Below are 20,882 nucleotides of genomic sequence, written 5' to 3'. Positions count from 1 at the left end.
AGCAGAATTGAAGGAAATCTGAATGTGTATGAGATTTGAGCCAAAGGCGCTCGGCATAGAAGGTACAGGAATGCAAGTAGAGAATTCTGGGAGTGAGCCAAGGTTGAGGTTTGGTACACCTGACAGAGCAGGAACAGGGGGAGAAAGGGTGTCCAGAGGAAAGAATAGAGTTGTAGGATGAGATAATGAGCGAGAGACATAAGTGCCAGAGGGATCATCAGCGTGAACATTAAAATCCCTAAGGCTCTAATGTTCAGGCCAGCACTAAGAACCATTGGAACTGCTGCCACCAAGTGACCTGGGACATGAGGGGCTCATTTCAAAGTACAGTAATTTTCTTGCTTTATCAAGTGGTCCGCTAGTGACCTTAAAATGGACAACACTTTATTTTGATTTTTATGTTGCTGGTTAAGTTCCTGGAATTATTTTTATGCTTTTTTCAAAAGGGAATTCTTGTAATAGAATTTTTTTTGCTGTAGTTTTCTTCACACTATCTTTTAATATTAGAAGTTAAGAGAGGGAAGGTAATTAATATTGTTTTGAAGCTGCTGCATTGCTGTGGTGCTATATTTCTCACTCCTATCCTACCACTCACCCCACTGTTCGTAAGAACATAAAATAGTAATGCTGTGTTCATTTAGCCCAGTATCCTGTTTGTCTGGTATGGGAGCCATCCAGTGACATCATCCCAAGTGTGCCTGCATCCCCTGCTTGGCTATAGAGAAAGGGAAAAATCTCCAGGTAGTTATGAATGAAGGTTCAATATTGCAGATTTCAGCTTCAATTTTGATTGAGGATCATGAGAAAAAATGTTGCCAAAAAAAAAGATGACATGAAGCACTTCTAATTCTGAATCTCAATTAGTAGAATTTTAAAAAGTCTTTTAGGGCAAATAAGTTGCAGAGATATTGCTGTTGCATCTGTGGAAGGATCGATAGCCATGAACTGTCAAGACACTGCAGAGCACAAAAGATTCTGCTTTAAAGGGGTAGCTGGTTTGCCCAATGCATCCTTCAAATGAATATGGAATGGATAGGGTTCCAGTGGTGTAGTAAGGGGGGAGGGGGACAGACCGCCCCAGAAGCCATCTTGGTGGGGGCACCAGCGCCTCTTCTCCTCTCCACCTCATGTACCTCTTGAAATGTTTGCTGGCACAAGCAGCATCTTCCATTTACTGCTCGCACTGGCCTCGGCTCCCTTCTGACATCGCTTCCCAATGCCACCTGTACTCTGAGGGAACCAATCACTAGGCCTGTCTCAAAGACATGCTATGACCCCAGAAAATGGAACTAGAGAATGACACTGGGACAAGTTTTTTCCTGTCCCCACAGGAACTCAATTTTCCCATCGCCACAAGTTTTGTGGCTGTCTCTGTCCCATTTCTGTAAGCTCTGCCTTAATCACACAAGCCTTGAGCATTTATGATTTTAAAGTGTTTGAGGCTTGTGCAGATGAGGATGGAGCTTGCAGGTATGGGGCAGGGACAGGAAAAGAACTTGCAGGGATGGGACAATGAGTTCCCACAGGGATGGGGAAAAATTTGTCCTTATATCATTCTCTAATTGAAGCCTTAAAAGGCTCCTCATTCTGCTTAGCATACCAGTGCTGATGAGTTTTCCAAGGCTTAGCATAGGCTGTGACAGTTGCTGGTTTCATAGACTTTAGGAGGGTAGCTATGACCACCTCCAAGTAGCCCTTATGCACTAAAGCTGCATGTTCCAGCACCATGCTGTAGGTCCAAGTGATCCGGATCCCCCAGGGCAACAAGACCTTGCGAGGGAAGAATTAAATTAAGTTGCAGATTGTCCCTCTGTAGACGAATCAGATCTGTGTACCATTTAACGCAGTCAGTTTGGAGCAACCATAACTACCAACCCTGGGTTGGTCGCTATTCTTTTCCATCATTGAGAAGAATCAAGTCCGTTCGTAAAATTTCACACTCATTTCCATATTTACTAACTGCGATATGGAATGGATGACAATTCTAAAGCAGGAATATATACGGTATAACTGAACCACCTCATATGCCATATACCTCCCCTCATTTTCTCAGATGCCCTCCCTAAGACAAATATATATATACCCTTTGCATGTAGATATAACCTCTTCCACAATACATTTATGTCCCCCATTCCAGATAGACGCCCAACCCCCCTAGAAAACCCATATTCTGCTCCCTCCACTACTGCCCACATAAACATAACCACTGACCCAAGTACCATTTGCTCCCATAATGTCCACACATAACCCCAGACAAATACTGAGACAAAAACTCCCTCCACTCATCCACATCTCCCATTTCCACCCTTTGCCCCTGTGCATATATACAATCTCAAAACATATATGCCCCACCTCAAAACAGCACCACGCACATACTCATAACCCTCTACTCAAACATATATCATCCCTCCAACCCACATCTATACCATTCTACACCACATGTCCCACCCCCTCCTGTAATCATTCCCCACACACATGTGCATGTATACACACACCCCTCAACATCTCCCTCATCCTTCACCCCCTAGACATATACACACCTCAGAGCACAAACATACATCCTACTTGTACACATCCTGACCCCTAATAAGGCCCACCTGAGATATGCCACCTTCCCTGCACAAATATATACCCTGTTTTATCAACCCACCTCCATGTACTCCATACTTCCCCCATCCCTAGACAAGCAAAAACAACCCCTCTACTGGCCTTTGCCATTACATAAATAGAACTAAAAAATTAAACTTATGGCCAGTAGTGCCTTCGCTAAGCCCAAATGCACAAGTTAAGCATATGACTATTTCTAAATAGCTAAAAATTATTCCTGACATAACAAATGGTTATTTACCTTTATCAACTGTGTCTTGTCATAGTCTTTACGATGATGATAGATACAAAGACTGAGTAATGCATATAGTTTTTCCAAGTGAAAAACATTGTATCCTTGACTTTTTTCAGTAACTCTCTTCAACAGTCTCTGAGAAGAGCAAACTTTTTTTTAGTTATCAAATATAAATCTTAACATTTTCTCTTTAGAAAGAATGAGTTATTTTATGAAAACAGTTAAAATCTTCATGCTTCTGCTCTCCCCTAAGGTGTCATATCTCACTGCTCTATTTATACCATATTGAGTGATCCCAGAGAGAAGAGGGATGGATAAGAAATCATTTACATTTTCAGGATTATCAGCATAGCATCCCCTACACCTGTGGTAACGCAGGATAGTTTCTGCAGGAGGACTTGAGAAATTCTAGCATATCTGATAAAATCTTCATATAATTTAAATAAAAAAATTCCGGTTTTAAATTTTATTAGTTTGGCAAAGTAGTTCATCCTTTTATTTCCAAATCATCCTGAACTAGGTATAAATAAAAACTTATGGCTCTACTATTACAGAAATCTTTTCCTTCCCCCCTTCCCCAGCATTGTTGCAAAGGTCATGAAAGCGTAGAGGCTATAAGTGGTACATAAATACTCAAAATAAATAAGTAATCCTATAACAGGGTGCCTATTTTAAGGTTAGTCTATTAAGAAAAGTAGGTGTTGACTTTTCTTTATGGAATATTAGCACAGATAGTAAGTATAGGTGCCTGCACCTAGCTGTGCGTTAGAGTATTGGTAAGGTTCATGCCATCATATCATGGTATATATTTTCCCACCAATCTGTATTCCAGAAGAGGTCATTTATGTGCATAAGTGGCCACTTATGTATGTAATGACTTGCCACCTGCAACTAGGTGGCTCCCTATAGAATTACTAGAGATCCAGCGGCATAAGCTAAATATGCACTGCAATGGACTTTGATATAAACTGCATTTCCTTTTCAGCCATGATTTCTTACTTATTAGCTAAGAATTATTACAAAATAAAAAAGTAGGCTAGTTACTAACTCACCTTAAGCTGCTGCTGGTCTACATAAAACAGAGGAGTTGGTTCTGAAAGAATTTCCATAGCTTTTTCAACATTTATGAAGTGCTGCTGCCCTACTTGGGAATGTCTGGCACGTGTCATACGAAAAATGCAGCCATCTGAAATGATAAGAATGAAAAAAAAGCTAAGAAATTATTGCTACATTAACACTTTTTGAATACAATGAACACTAAATACTTTGTGAATACTCTTAGTTCCTGAAAAGTCTCTTCTGCAATCTTTGTCTGGAGATAAAAATTTTAATCTGCAGTTTGGTTCCCCTCACAATGAGCTTAATACAAAAAGGCCCCACTGCAATGGAAGCCAAACAAGACCATTCCCAACATATTTAAGGTCCATTTTTTTACCCATATGATTTCTCAGCTCACTTCCAATTGCTTCTGTACAAGAAAATAAAATTGTATCATGTGTAACTTTTTTTAAAATTAGTCCCCTTACCCTATCTGATCTACATGTTCCATCTTTGTTTTTACCTTGTGCTATTACAATGTTTAATTGCATACTGTGTTGACATTGTAACACAGCATAGTATGATGTTACTGCTGTAATTATCTACTGTTTATCACTTGCCTTTACAAAGCTGTGGTAGAGGTTTCTACTGCAGGCCAGCAAGGTAAATGCTCTGATGCTCTTAGAATTCCTATAAGCGTTGGAGCATTTACCTCACCAGCCCGTGGTACAAACCACTACCAAGGCTTTGAAAAAGGAGCCTGTTTGACTTATTCTTGCTGTGCACTGCCTAGAGTGAATGCCTTTAAAAAGGCAGTAAATGAATCCTGATAAATCAAGTCAATCTAGCCTTCCCCATTTAGCTAATATGAGAGCATTCCTGCCCTTTTCCAGCTACTGTTTCACATTTTTAGCAACACATATTATTCTACCACATATAAATATCTAATATAGTAGCTAAGCTAGTTAGCAATGACCAGCTTCAAAACAATTGTTAAATGATAATACTTATGTCTTTAATTTCTTAATAGCTTAGTTTAGATCAGTGGTTCCCAAACTTTTTTGTCCTACCGCCCCCTTTCCAGAAAAAATATTATTTAGCGCCCCCTGGAAATTAATTTTTTTAAAATTTTAATAGCAATTAATAGGAAATATATATGTATTAATGTTTCTACCTTTTTCGTAAAATATAGTAAAGAAAGGTGTAAATTAGAAACATTGAACTTTGAAATTATGAAACTATTTATTGAACTCAAAATAGAATGTAATACAAAAAAAGTTAAAACATTCGAAATCATCTTAATGAGAAGGATGAACCTGGTGTGCTGCTACCAATTTAGTAATCCTTGGCTCTATTTTCGTCAGCAGTAATCTTAAATCACCGCGATTAACTATTTGCAATTGGTTTCTTTTTTTTGTTAATAAATTGGTTACCGCACTGAACCCACGTTCCACTAAATATGATGAAGGAAATGCAATTAAGAACTTTTGAATTACAGCCCATATTTCAGGATAAGCCGTAGGGATCTCATTTTGCAGCCAGAATTGTTGGTAGCCGCTTTTGAATTTAAATTTCAATTCATCATTTGTAGTTACTTCCATTAGTTCTTCTTGTAACTGTGGAAATTCTTCTGTGTTTACACTTGAAAAAGGATCCAAAATCCAATCAGGTATGTTCATTTTCAAAATATCATCAAATCGTTGATTAAAATCTGAATGGAGAGCATCCAAGTTTTAGCATGGATTTAGCACACGCTAAATCAAAATTTGTACTAAATACTAACGTGTCCATAGGATAACATGCATGAGTTACTGTTCAGCACGTGCTAAAAAGCTTAACGCACCCTTGCAAAAGAGGGGGTTAGTAGTCTTCACCAAAACGCACTGTGGACTAGATTCATTAAGCAAACCGATCGTATATTGATCGGTCTGCGAGCACTTTGCGACCAGATTTCCCTCCTGCACTATTCACTAACCCAGTGGCTCCCAAACCCGTCCCGGGGGACTCCCAGCCAGCCAGGCCCCCAAGACACCCCCAATGAACACGCACGAGAGAGATCCGCATACCTGTCATTTCCATTATATGCAAATCTCTCTCATGCACACCCACCAGGGACATCCCGAAAACCCGACTGGCTAGGGGCCCCCCACGACAGGCCCGGGAACCACTGCACTAACCTGTGTAGCGATTGGATTACAATCCACGCGTGCAAATGAGGGGAACTGCATGCAAAGTAGGCAGGGACACAATTCACTAAACAAATTTTGCAATTCAACCGGGCCTTCCGCTCACCCTGAAAAGCGACTGCTGGGGACCAGTCGAAAACGTTTTTCCGACTCTGTCCCTGCCCCGAGCTCCTACCCTCTGCCGCCTTCCCTGCAGTGCCAGCCGCAAGTTTAAAGCGGGGTTGCACTGCAGGGAAGGCGGCAGAGAGCAAGAGAGTCCCGGTGGCAAGAGCAGGGCTTGGAAGGGGAGAGCAGGAGGGCCCATGCAGAAAAGGAAAAAAAAAATAAAACAGGGCTCCAGCTTGGACGGGCATGCACAGATCATCTACAGATAGTGTGCGCATGCGCGCGGATCGTGCACCAGCGATCCGGGCAGGCAGATGGGGGCGTTCCTCCGATCGCCTCCATCTGCATATTTGTTTTTTTGTGAATTCGTCGGACCACTACCACTAGGGGTCACTCGGAGAAATTGAAAGGGGACAGGTTTAGAACTAATGCTAGGAAGTTCTTTTTTACCCAGAGGGTGGTGGACACATGGAACACGCTTCCGCCGGAGGTGATAGGCCAGAGCACTTTACAGGGGTTCAAGGAAGGTTTGGATAGGTTCCTAGAGGATAGTGGGATTGAGGGGTACAGATAGAACTAGAGGTAGGTTATAAAAGTGGACAAAAACCACTTCACAGGTCACGGACCTGGTGGGCCACCGCGGGAGCGGACCGCTGGGCGAGATGGACCTCTGGTCTGACTCAGTGGAGGCAACTTCTTATGTTCTTATGGACCTACCCGGATCGGTTTGTGAAGTGACAGGTATGCGGGTCTCTCTCGTGCGTGTTCATTGGGGATGTCTTGGGGGCCTGGCTGGCTGGGGGTCCCCCGGGACGGGTTTGGGAGCCACTGGGTTAGTGAATAGTGCAGGAGGGAAATCTGGTCGCAAAGTGCTCGCAGACCGATCGATATACGATCGGTTTGCTTAATGAATCTAGTCCAAAGTGCGTTAGGTGAAGACTACTAACCCCCTCTTTTGCAAGGGTGCGTTAAGCTTTTTAGCACGTGCTGAACAGTAACTCATGCATGTTATCCTATGGACACGTTAGTATTTAGTACAAATTTTGATTTAGCGTGTGCTAAATCCATGCTAAAACGCTAAGGCGTGCCTTTGTAAAAATCTTGGTTTTCTCCATTGCCGGCCCTATTTTATGGAACGCTTTAACAGGTATTTTGAAATTCTCTGGAAGTTTGTTACATTTTTTATGTAATATATCAATGATTGTTTGTAAGTGATGTAGTTAATGTTAATCTGAATGAATATATTTAACACTTAATGTAATTTTGAAAATGAATAAAGAATATTAAAAGAAAATTATTGAAGACAATCACCAACACACACTTGTATAGAAAATAGTAATATTACCAAACTTATAAAAGAAATTAAATAAAAAATAAAATAAAATAAATTATATATATATATCACCCACTACTCATAAGCCCATAAATGTAGGGTGTTCCAAAGAATGAGAAAATATTGTACAAGCCTTATATTCTAAGCAAATCACTATTTAAGAATCTTACTATTTAGGAGAAGTACAGAAATCAGTCTTAACTATTATCTACCTCACTAAACTAGTAAGTTTCAAAGCTTTTTGAAAAACTTTATAGCTTTGAATTTTTCTAATACAGGTACTTAGAGGTACTGTATTCCATACTTTAACCCTCTAGTTAAAAAAAAAAAAAAGAAGATTCTAAACACGGCTTTATAAATAGACTTCACAGATGGGTCATTTAGTTTTCAATGTCGCTCTTTTGAAACCGTACAAAGAGATGTAAATAAATTCAAACTTTGAACTAAACAGATAGAGGTACATCCATCAGTAAAGTGATTTAAAAATCAAACAAGTTTGATTTTTTTAAATTAAGTATTTTATTGATTTCAATATAATATCAAGTAAAACAAAAAGCAAATTTAACCAAACATACTACAATCGTATAAATCCATACTTAACAAATTAAGTAGTTTACAAGAAAAACTATTATGGTGAAATTAGCTCAAGTCCTCTTTAGATCCAAGAATTAGTTTGCGAGTAAAAACAAGAAAACAAACAAAAAAAAAGTAAAAGTGTGTCTATATATCGGGTTGGGAGTTACTATTTTCTTTAGAGCTCAAATTGAATTTTCTCCTTTTCCAGTGGGGACATAGCCAGAAAATTAATCAAATGTTGAGGCTCAAAGAATACATATTTAATGAATGATAACAGACAATGCACTTACAAGGATGTCTTAGATAAAAGGTAGCCCCCAACGAAATGACCCCCAGTTTCAAAAGAAGAAAATCACGTCTACGTTTGAGTTTCCCTTGAAACATCAGGGAACATTTGAATTTTACAACCAAGAAATTCCTTCTGTTTATTCTTAAAGAATAGTCTCAATAACCAAGATTTATCTATAGAAAGAGCTAAAGTAGCTACTAATGTTGCAGGTGTTACCACTTCTTTGTCCAACTTCTCCAATATCTCAGTAATCTAATATAATAAAGCCCTAAGCGCGCATGCGCACTCCTACCTGCGTGCTCCCGTTTTCCGTGCGCTGTAGGGCACCACAGGTAGGAGTGCGCATGCGCGAGAATCCCGAGGCGGATGTCTGCCGCGGCAGAAGATGTCTGAAGCCTGGCTGGAGGAGGACAAGGAGGAGCTGCGAGAGCTCCGCAGAGGCAGGAGAGAGAGACAGAGACAGATGGATGAGAAGGACAGAGGGGCTACTAGGGGGACCAGGAGAGACGGTAGGGGATAGGGAGAGATAGACTTCAGGGAGTGTGGAGGGGGCAGGAGAGAGAGATGGTCTTGGGGAAGGACAGAGGGGGACAGGAAAGGGAAAGATGGCAAAAGAGGTGAAACAGGATCAGAGAGAGATGGTAGAGGGTGTGAAAGGGGGAAAGGGAGAGATGGAAATGGTAGGACCACTGCTGCTTTTGGGCACTGAGGGAGGAAAGGTTGGTATGTAGGGACTGCTGCTGCCGCCTCAGGTAAGTAAAGACCCTGTCAGGAGGGCCAAAAGGGTACAAAGGAAATGGTGAAAGGTGAGTTGGTGGGACTGGGATCAGTAGGAGGCAGGGTCTGGGCATGGGTGGGGTCAGAGTCAGGGTCAGGGTACAGGTGGGGCTATTCTAGCACCTGTTACTGTAACGAATGTAACGGGCTAACACACTAGTATTCAATATTTGTCCTTCAGTAGGAACAGGTTGCTGTTGATGTTACTTTTTACTGGGAAGATAATAGACTTGAGAAAATGGTGGAAGATTATCTTCCGGAACTCCCAATATTTCTATTAGATATCTCCTAAGCATATCTCTAGGTGTAATCGTAGTTATTCTTGGAAAATTTATCAGTCACAAGTTATTACTACGCACCTGATTCTCTAATAGCTCCACTTTTCTTCTAAGATTTAAATTATCTTAAATTATAATTTCCTGGAGTTGTTTTGCTGAAACCATATCCTGCTGAGTCTTTTGAAGAAGAAGTCATGTCCACTATTAATTTTTCCAATTCTTCTAAATGGCAAATAAGTTTATTTTCAATCTTTTGGAAATTAGGACTAATTACTTTCCTAAAATTTGCCACCAAGTCCCAAAGGGCTTCTAGGGTCACCTCAGGAGGCCTATCCCAGAAATAAGCTTGCACAGGAGTGCAGAGTCTCACCTTCCTTAAGGTATTCTGGTTTCTGTTCTCTCTGTTTCAATCATCCTCCAGCTGTTAAATTCCCCACGGTGTCTTCTCTGGAGATAATCCGAACCGGGATCTCCATTTTCAGGCTCTTCGATGTTGAATCTCCTGCCTCTGGGGAGAGTACTACTCCTTCTTCCGGGGTTTCCTGACCCCTGGGAGAGCTAGCCAACTGTGGTGGAGGAGGCGGTGCTCTGACATCCGGGCTCAGAGTGGTATCTGGCCCAAGAGGTATCTCGTCGGTCTCGCTCACTCGCGGGATCCTCAGCGGGCTGGCTTCCGGACTCTGACGCAGCTCCCTGCATCCTCCTTAGCAGCTCCTCGATGTTGCCGAGGGAGGGACCCTCGGAGCGCCGCGAGGCACCAGCAATGCTCCTGCCTCTCCTCTTTGGCATCGTTCCAAAGGAAAAAAGTGAAACCCGGCTGAAAATAACCGTCACCCGCAAGAAAGCCAGGTACTCAGGAGCGCTTCGGTCGGAGCATTAAACCGATCGTTCAGGCAGCAACCTATCTTGGCACAAGTAAGTTTGATTTTAATACTACAGCCTTCTGCAAAAACAGCAGTCTATCTAGCAGCTTATTTGTAATCCCTCTATACCAATGGTCTCATACTCATGGCCCAGGGGCCACTTGTGGCCTACCAGGTACTATTTTGAGGCCCTCTATGTTTATTATAATCACAAAAGTAAAATAAAACAGTTTCTTGATCATGTGTCTCTTTAGCTATAAATTACAATATTAGAAACATAGTACATAGAAATAGACGGCAGATAAGGGCCACGGCCCATCTAGTCTGCCCACCCTAATGACCTTCCCCTACCTTTGCCTAGTGAATAGAACCCACGTGTCGATCCCATTTGGCCTTAAAATCAGGCACGCTGCTGGCCTCAATCACCTGCAGTGGAAGACTATTCCAACGATCAACCACCCTTTCAGTGAAAAATAATTTCCTGGTGTCACCTCGTAGTTTCCTGCCTCTGATTTTCCACGGATGCCCTCTTGTTGCCGTGGGTCCCTTGAAAAAGAAGATATCTTCTTCCGCTTCGATGCAGCCCGTGAGATACTTGAACGTCTCGATCATGTCCCCCCTCTCTCTGCGCTCCTCGAGCGAGTATAGCTGCAGTTTGTCTAATCGTTCTTCGTACCATCCGGGTGGCCATTCTCTGAACCGACTCCAATCTCAGCACATCTTTGCGATAATGTGGCCTCCAGAATTGCACACAGTATTCCAGGTGGGGCCTCACCATGGATCTATACAATGGCATAATGACTTACGGCTGACGAAACCCCTGCGTATGCAACCTAGGATCTGTCTTGCCTTGGATGAGGCCTGCTCTACCTGATTGGCAGCCTTCATGTCCTCACTGATGATCACCCCCAAGTCCCGTTCTGCTACCATTCTTGTTAGGCTCTCACCATTAAGGGTATAAGTCTTGTATGGATTATGGTTGCCTAGGTGCATGACTTTGCATTTTTTGGCATTGAAGCTAAGTTGCCAGGTCCTAGACCAGCGCTCCAGTAGGAGTAGGTCGTGCATCATGTTGTCGGGCATTGAATCTTCGTCCGTTGTGCATTTGCCCACTACATTACTTAGTTTGGCATCATCGGCGAATAATGCTATTTTACCTCGAAGCCCTTCTGCCAAGTCTCTTATAAAGATGTTGAATAGGGTCGGTCCCAAGACCGAGCCCTGTGGCACTCCACTGATCACCTCCGTCATTTCTGAGGGGGTGCCGTTCACCACTACCCTTTGAAGCCTACCACCAAGCCAGTTCCTAACCCATTTCGTCAATGTGACACCTAATCCTATAGAACTCATCTTGCTCAGCAACCTGCGGTGTGGTACGCTATTGAATGCTTTGCTAAAGTCCAGGTACACGATGTCCAGGGACCCCCAACATCCAGCTTCCCTGTCACCCAGTCAAAGAAGCTGATCAGGTTGGATTGGCATGATCTCCCCTTAGTAAATCCATCTTGACGGGGGTCCCTTAGATTTTCCTCATCCAGGATCTTATCCAATTGGCGTTTGTTCAGAGTTTCCATTAGTTTGCTCACTATTGATGTTAGACTCACTGGTCTGTAGTTTGCTGTCTCCATCTTTGAGCCTATTAAGACTTAGCCAAATGTTAAGATTTATAAGCTATAAAAAAGAGTTTTACCTCATGCAAAATTGTCATTTCTTTAATAAGACATTAACTATTTTTTCTGAGGCCCTCCAAGTACCTACAAATCCAAAATGTGGCCCTGCAAAGGGTTTGAGTTGGAAACCACTGCTCTAAACAAACAATTACAATAATCCAGATATAGCAATAGTATAGCCTGTGCTATAACACAAAAACTTGATGAATTTCTAAGCACATGCTCCATCCCCTTAGCCTGAGAACTAGCAGACATATCCAGTTAAGTCCCAAAGCTTAGTAACATACCTGAACAAATCCATGACAAGGAGGTATGGGGGATAACCCCCAATAACACAAACAAGTCTTGAACTGGGCTGCTCTGCAAAACATGAACAAGTAATAAACAGGCACAAAGGCAACTCAGAAAAACATTGAGGAACAATGTAGAACTAACCTACTGTGTGCAATGAGCACCTCAAGAAAACGCCTTCGGTAATGCACATATTCGCAGAAAATCTCCCCACAGGATCAGGCAACTGGCTGAAAAACTCTAAGCCTGTAAGGATAATACCAGAGGCATAAATGCAGGCTATTCCAAATAACTGAGTGTATAAAGAGAGAGTGGATCATATGGGATCCTACAGGGAGTAACAGAAAGAAGATTTATTGAAGGTATAAACCTAATCTTTCATTCTGTTACGTCCCTTCCGGATTCCATATGCTAGGTGACACACCAAAGCAATGGGTAGCAGCTAGGGAGGGAAAGATACCGAGGTCTCAAAAGCAGCATCAGAACGAGCCACCACATCCACTTGGTAAAACTGGGTAAAAGTATGAAGAGAGGATCAAGTAGCCGCCCTGCAAATTTCATCAGGAGGAATTGCGCGAGACTGACCATGACGCAGCCACACTTCTAGTCGAGTGTGCTTTAAACAAAATCAGTGGCTGCTTGATGCGGGCGATGTAAGTCATGGAAATGGCCATTCAAATTCATCAAGCGATTGAACACTTGGGACATTGGATGACCACGATGAGACACAGCAGTCAAGACAAAACAGCCCGAAATCATTAGACCTCTCCAAATAATGGAGCAAGACTCTCTGGACATTCAATTTGCGTAAGATCTGATCTTTGCACTCTGAACCTGTAGAAGGAAATGCAGGCAACTGGTTGACGTGAAAGGCCAAAACTACCTTCAGCAGAAAGGAAGATACAGCATAGAGAACATGTGTCCGTAATACAGAGAAAAGGTTCCCTGCACGAAAGAGCCTGAAGCGCCGATATACACCGTGCTGAGACAATGGCAACAAGAAAGAAAGTCTTGATCATGAGATTCAGAAGAGAAGCATCCTTCAATGGTTCGAATGGGCCTCTCCAAGGCCCTGCAAAACAATGTTAAGATTCCACAAAAGGAAAGGCAGACACAAGGGAGGATGCAAATGAAGCGCCCTGCTCATAAATCTGGTCACATCCAGATGAGCAGTAAGGGAACCAGCGCCTCTGATGCTCGAAAACATGAAAGGCCTGGAACCTGAACTTTAAGTGAGTCTACTGCCAGACCTTAGTCTAGGCCTTCCTGAAGAAAAGCCAGGATCACCAAAATGGGAGCCCTCTCAGGCTCCACCTGATCCTTAGCACACCACGGTTAGAAAGCCTTCCAGGCTTTGGCATAAGAAGCCATAGTAGAGGGTTTCTTCTAGCACAAGAGAGTCGAGATAACTACATTCAAATATCTGTGCTTCATTAAGGTTGAGTGCTCAAGAGCCATGCCGTAAGACCAAAGCACCGAGGGTTCTCTATGGGCATCGGTCCCTGACAAAAAAGGTATCGATGAAGAGGTAGCTGGAGCTTCTCATTCCGCTGAAGACAGACGAGATCCGCATACCAAGAGCGACGAGGCCAATCTGGAGCAACCAGAATCACCAGACCGGGATGCATCACTATCTGGCGGATGACCCGAGCGATCAGAGGCTACGAAGCAAACACATAGAGGAGCTCATGAACCAGCCAGGGCTGAACCAAAGCATCCAGCCCTAGGCTTCCACACTGTTCGTTGACTGAAAAAGTGCCTGGTCTTCGAGTCATCTGGGATGGCCCCAGCGCTGCACAATCAGATGGAATACCTTCTGCGAGAGGGACCATTCGCCCGAGTCCAGGATCTGTTAGCGAAGAAAGTCTACCTGAATATTGTCGATTCTGGCCACATTGGCCGCCGAGAGTGACAGAAGATGAGCTTCTGCCCAGCGAAACAGCATGTGAGCCTCCTAGCCCAAGGGAGCGCTTCTCGTGCCCTCTTGATGATTTACGTACGCCACCACCGTTGCAAGGAATCATAGGCTCCAAACCACACTACCTTAGTCCTCAACAGGGTGGATAAATATCAATGATTTTTTTTTTTAAAGTTGGATTTTTAAAAAATTTAAATTAGATCGTTTTAAATAAAATGCTTTTTTCAGGAAAAATCTATCTTTTTCTGTTTAAGATGCATTACAGTCCAAAAAGTTACTCATCATTACATTTCTCAACACTGTGAATTTGTGTTTGCAGAGATAACATCCTTTTTCCTCACAGCAAAAATCTCTCTGTAGAAAGCCACGATTTAAATCAAATTTTTCTGACTAGCGATTTAAACTGATTTGATTTAAATCAAATCCACTCTTATTCAATCTTTTCAATTTTTAAAAATCATCATGGGCCCATTGTTCTATTTTCGCAATCATCTCCCTTCAAATGAGACGAGATATTATCCAAATCTTCCAATGCATCAGCATAATAAAATTAACTCCTAATACCTATAAGGTGGCACCCAACTTACTCAAATAGATAAACAGAGGAGAAAGTGGGGAACCTTGTGGCACCCCACATATAGCCTACCAATCTGAGGATGTATTCAACCTTTTCTTCACTCTATATGTTTTTATCTATAAATTCCCTAAACCAGGACAAAACCTTATTACCATCACCTAATTTGATCAGCCTACAAACAGCAGTTCATGATCTACAGCATCAAAAGCTGATGAAATATCAAACTGAAGGAAAAATAAGCAACACTACATAAAGGAGAAAACCAAATAGCTTCTCAGACATTTCAATGAACTATGATTTTTCTTTTACAAGATGCACAACTAATGTGTGTCTATTATTAAGAAATCAAGTATGGTTGCAACCATTCCATACAGCATTTTTTAAAAGGAAATATTGGGTTCTTACCTTGGTAATCTTCTTCCAAGGAAGAGTGTGGCACAGTGGTTAAAGCTACAGCCTCAGCACCCTGGGGTTGTGGGTTCAAACCCATGCTGCTCCTTGTGACCCTGGGCAAGTCACTTAATCCCCCCATTGCCCCAAGTACATTAGATAGATTGTGAGTCCGCCGGGACAGACAGGGAAAAATGCTTGAGTACCTGAATAAACCCATGTAAACCGTTCTGTGCTCTCCTGGGAGAATGGTATAGAAAATTGAATGAATAAATAAATAGACAGATACCATTCCTGAACCTGTGGGTAGTCAATTTCTTCTCGCAAAAAATTCTTGTAGGGAGCTTCATTAGCATTCTTTTGCTCTGCCTCACATCTTCTGGGCTGTCCTCCAATTCCTCAGTTCATACAAAAGCAGATGGTCAGCCCTTGAGAGGAAATAGAATAGGGAGGGGTTATGGGGAGGCTCTCCGAGAAACATGTCTGTTCTGCTCATATCATTAAACAGATAAACTAAACTTAACCATTTGCAATACATACCAAGGTGAAAAACGAACAAGTTACCAACTCGAGCATAGTCTGCACTAAAAGTGTGTGAAATGTTATAGATACCCCCTAAATTCTTCAATGTGGCAGTCACAACCTCTTTCTTTGTCAACGCTAGACAAAGGAAAGAGGCAAGATGTCCAGATTCCCCGGCACCTTTGAGAAAATAAGCAGGCAAATGAACATCTGACATGGTGGGCTTCAGGAATGGTGTTTGTCTACTAGAAAGAAAATTGAGGTAAGAATTTAATCTTTCCATGAAGTACGACAGACACTATTCCTGAATATGTGAGAGACATATCAAAGCAGTTCCCAGAGTTTAAGGTGGGACAGATGAGCCTGCTGTCAGAACAGACTGTTTGGTCACCCCATCTATACTGTAAAACCTCATGAACATATGGAGAGAAGACCAAGTGGCTGCTCTATAGATTTTTTTCCAGGGACACTGCAGAAGATTCCACCCACAAGAAGCCACACTTAGTGGAGTGCGCCTTCACGGATATAGCTTGGACCCGTGCTCTTCGACATCTTTATAAACGATCTGGACATAGGTACGACTAGTGAAGCGATTAAATTTGCGGACAATACGAAGTTATTCAGAGTAGTGAAGACACAGGGGGATTGCGAAGATCTGCAACATGACATAATCATGCTCGAGGAATGGGCATAGACATGGCAGATGAAGTTCAACGTGGATAAGTGTAAAGTGATTCATGTCGGTAACAAAAATCTTATGCACGAATATAGGATGTCCAGGGCGGTACTTGGAGAGACCTCCCAGGAAAGAGACTTGGGAGTTCTGATCGACAAGTCGATGAAGCCATCCATGCAATGTGCAGCGGTGGCGAAAAGGGTAAACAGAATGCTAGGAATGATAAAGAAGGGGGAATCAAACAGATCAGAGAATGTTATCATGCCGCTGTACCGGGCCATGGTACGCCCTCACCTGGAGTACTGTGTCCAGCACTGGTCGCTGTACATGAAGAAGGACACGGTACTACTCGAAAGGATCCAGAGAAGAGCTGGTTAAGGGGATGGAGGAGTTGCCGTACAGTGAAAAATTAGAGAAGATTGAGAGGACACATGATCGAAACATTCAAGGTACTGAAGGGAATAGACTTAGTAGATAAGGACAGGTTGTTCACCCTCTCCAAGGTAGGGAGAACGAGAGGGCACTCTGTAAAATTGAAAGGGGATATATTCCGTACAAACATAAGGAAGTTCTTCTTCACCCAGAGAGTGGTAGAAAACTGGAACGCTCTTCCGGAGTCTGTCGTAGGGGAAAATACCCTCCAGGGATTCAAGTCAAAGTTAAACAAATTCCTGCTGAACCAGAATGTACGCAGGTAGGGCTAGTCTCGGTTAGGGTGCTGGTTTTTGACCATAGGGCCGCCGCGTGAGCGGACTGCTGGGCACAATGGACCACTGGTCTGACCCAACAGTGGCAATTCTTATAGGTGGACTTTTTCCACTTCAGAAATAGGCTGACGAAATGACCATACATATCCATCTGGAAATAGTTGCTTTTGAAACTGGTTATCCATTACGGAGAGCCCCTGCCAATGAACAGATAATCTGACAATCAAAATTTGTTCATAACCTCTAGATACCTCTAGATACCAACAAATTTCAACAACTGGTCACTCTCTCGATCCTGAGAGAATGAAGGCAGGTAAGCGTACTTCTTGGTTGATGTGGAAGCTGTAATCTACTTTTGGTAAGAAAGATGGAACTGAGCAAAAGACCACATCCGACTTTGAAATTCTGAGAAATGGATCTCTGCAAGACAAAGCCTGAAGTTCTGATACTCATTGGGCTGAGGTAATAGCCACCAAAAACAGTCTTGATGGTGAGGTCCATTTGAGAAGCTTGCTCCAGAGGTTCATAGGGTGCTCTAGCTGGTGAATGGAGGACCAGATTAAGACTCCATGCCAGAAAAGGCTGTCGAATCAGAGGATGGAGGTGCCAATGTGCTCTTCAAAAACCTAACCTCATCTGGATGTGCGGCTATAGTGCTCTTATTAATCCTAGGCCCAAAACAAGAAAGCCTCACAATCTGAACTTTCAGGGAGCCAACTGCTAGGCCTTTCTACAGACCTTCCTGCAGGAAGGCAAGCACCACTGAGATTGGTGTTGAGTTCGGGTCCTCATTCCTGAGTGCACCAAGTTTGGAAGCACTTCCAGGCTTTTACATATGCCATCTATAGCCTCCTTCTTCCTATATCTTATGAGGCTGGAGACCACTCCAACTGAATAGCCTTTACGGATTAGTGCCATGCATTCAAGAGCCATGCCATAAGACCAAAGCATTCTGGATCCTGCAATGCAATTGAACCCTGTGCAAGCAGCTGGTGATGTCTTGGAAGCTTGAGACTTTGATCTCTTTGTAGACAGATCAGGTCTGCATACAACGGTTACCTTTGGCTAGTCTAGTGCTACTAGAATCACCAGCTCCTGGTGCGCCATGATCCTGTACAGAAGTCTGCCTATTATGGGCCATGAAGGGAAGGCATAAAGAAGACCTGCCTTTGGCCAGAATTACATCAGGACATCCAATAATTCACTTCCTGGCTCATATCTTTAACTGAAGGACAGAGCCGCCTTCTTGTTAGTTTAACAATGCCATCAGATTGAAATTCACACCAATTCATAATGCAAATGAAGGCTTCCTGAAAACAATGACCATTTCCAGGGTCTTCCAGCTGAGGAAATCTGCTTGCACATTGTTCATGCCTGCCACACGTGCTGCTGCAAGTGCCAAAAGATGGGCCTCTGCCCATCAAAACAGCATCTGGGCTTCCAAGCGTAGAGCATTCATGGCGCCTCCCTGGTGACTGACAGACTACCACCGTCATGTTGTCTGAGAAAATTTGTACTGCTTTGCTCTGCAGCATGCTCCTGAAAGCCTGAAGTGCCAGATAGATGGCTCAAAGTTCCAAGCAGCTGATCGACCACTTCCTCTGGAAAGGGGACCAGTATTCCCTCACAATGTTCAGCATAGCCTTATAAGCTGGCATCTGTCATCAGTATCACTCATGCAGAGATGCGAAGTGGAACTCCTCTGGTGACAGACTGGGGTTTCAACCAACAGGTTAGACTGCAACTTGCTTCCGCTGTCCAAGGCACCTGCTGGTAAAAGCCATCCCTCTGCGGGCACCGTTGAGAGAGGAGAATATCCCAGAGTGGATCCGAGTGTGCCCTTGCCCAGGAGCCTATGCCAATGGTTGAAACTATTGATCCTATCACCTGTAAATAATGCCAAGCTGTTGAAGCAGACTCGTTCCAAAACTCCCATATCCGATGCAGAAACTTCTCTCTGAGGGCCTCCGGGAAGAACACTGTTTTTCCCTTGTTGAGCCGGAGTCATGAGAAAATTAAAGAGTCATGGGATAGGTGGAAAAGTTTAGTTGTGGATTAGGAATTGGTTATCAGCTAGAAAACCAAGGGTAAGGTTAAATGGTAATTTTTCTCAAAGGAGGAAAGTAAACAGTGGAGTGCCGCAGGGATCTATACTGGGACCGGTGCTATTTAACTTATTTATAAATGATCTGGAAATTGAAACGATGAGTGAGGGGATTAAATTTGCAGATGACACTAAACTGTTTAAAGCTGTTAAAACACATGCATATTGTGAAAAATTGCAGGCAGACCTTACGAAACTGGAAGATTAGGGATCCAAGTGGCAGATGAAATTTAATGTGGACAAATGCAAAGTGATGCACATTGGGAAGAATAACCCAAATCACAGTTACCGGATGCTAGGGTCCACCTTGGAGGTTAGTGTCCAATAAAAAGATCTGGGTGTTATTGTAGACGATACGATGAAACCTTCTGCCCAATGTGTGGTGGTGGCCAAAAAAAAGCAAACAAGATGCTAGGAATTATTAAAAAAGGGATGGTTAACACCTCTAAGAATGTAATGCCTCTCTATCACTCCATGGTGCGACCTCACCTGGAGAATTGCGTTCAATTCTGGTCTCCTTACCTTAAGAATGATATAGTGGCACTAGAAAAAGGTTCAAAGAAGAGCGACTAAGATGATAAAGGGGATGGAACTCCTCTTGTATGAGGAAAGACTAAAAAGGTTAGGGCTCTTCAGCCTGGAAAAGAGAAGGCTGAGGAGATATGATTGAAGTCTACAAAATCCCGAGAGGAGCAGAACAGATACAAGTGGATTGATTTTTCACTCCGTCTAAGGGATGTTTGATGACATTACAGGGAAATACTTTTAAAACCAATAGGAGGAAATTTTTTTTCATTCAGAGAATAGTTAAGCTCTGAATGCATTGCCAGTGGTTGTGGTAAGAACAGATAGTGTAGCTGGTTTTAAGAAGGGTTTAGACAATTTCCTGGAGGAAAAGTCCATAGTTTGTTATTGAGAAAGAAATGGGGCAAGCCACTGCTTGCCCTGGATCAGTAGCATGGAATGTTGCTACTCTTTGGGTATTTGCCAGGTACTAGTGACCTGGAATGGCCACTATGAAAATGGACTACTGGACTTGATGGACCTTTGGTTTGACCCAGTAAGGCTATTCTTATGTTCTTATACTTCATTGGCTCCAGGTGGATTTTCTAAAAGTTGACCACCCAGCCCAGCTTCTGCAGTACTTGAATCACTCTGTGAACCGCTAGTTTGCTTTCGGATTTGGACTGGGCTCTTATTAGCCAATCATCCAGATATGAATGTACACTTCTCCCTCCGTATTCGCAGTTTTGCTTATTCGCAAGTTTTTGCATGCTGACTCCGCCTCTAAGAATTACATCATGAATAAAGTTTTTACTTTTACTGTACCGATAAAGTTTAGCGTTTTATCAACATTCACTCTGAAAATTGATGCTTCCATGCTTCCTCCCACAAAATCGCTGCTTCAGATCTTTCACCCTCAAAATCACTGCTTCCCAGCGTGCAGAGAGAAACGCTGCTTCCCAGCATTCATGGAGAAAATTGCTATTACTCAATTGCTATTACCCTGAAAAATGCTGGGAATCGCTGCTTGCCTGCTTGTCTCTTCATCTTCCTCCTACTGAAGACCCACTTCCACTGCTTGAGGAGGCCCCGGTGCTCACATCCTCTTTTTCTCCCCCTCCTGCAGTACTTGTACAGGACGATGAGGGTAAAGACACTGCCTGAGTATTTTTTTAGTATTTTATACAGTACAGGTATTCCAGTACTGAACTCTCAGTATTGAACTTTTTTTTTCCT

At 42.8% G+C, this 20,882-nt stretch overlaps 1 protein-coding gene across 4 annotated transcripts in view; it reads right to left on the bottom strand.

Annotated features, from left to right (window-relative positions):
- The window catches only part of ATAD2 (ATPase family AAA domain containing 2), a 332,232-nt gene that overhangs the window by 8,691 nt on the left and 302,659 nt on the right, over window positions 1-20,882 (bottom strand). For all 4 annotated transcript variants that reach the window (XM_033933747.1, XM_033933750.1, XM_033933746.1 and 1 more), the window contains 2 exons: window positions 3,895-4,028; window positions 2,849-2,977 (listed from right to left, as the gene is read on the bottom strand). In XM_033933747.1, the coding sequence (XP_033789638.1) occupies window positions 2,849-2,977; window positions 3,895-4,028 (263 nt within the window). The remainder of the gene's footprint in view (window positions 1-2,848; window positions 2,978-3,894; window positions 4,029-20,882) is intronic.

The sequence above is a fragment of the Geotrypetes seraphini genome, chromosome 2 (genome assembly GCF_902459505.1).
Source record: "Geotrypetes seraphini chromosome 2, aGeoSer1.1, whole genome shotgun sequence".
NCBI classification, from domain to species: Eukaryota; Metazoa; Chordata; class Amphibia; order Gymnophiona; family Dermophiidae; genus Geotrypetes; species Geotrypetes seraphini.
Note: the sequence above shows the minus strand (reverse complement) of the source record. Positions and strands in the feature narration are given on the sequence as shown.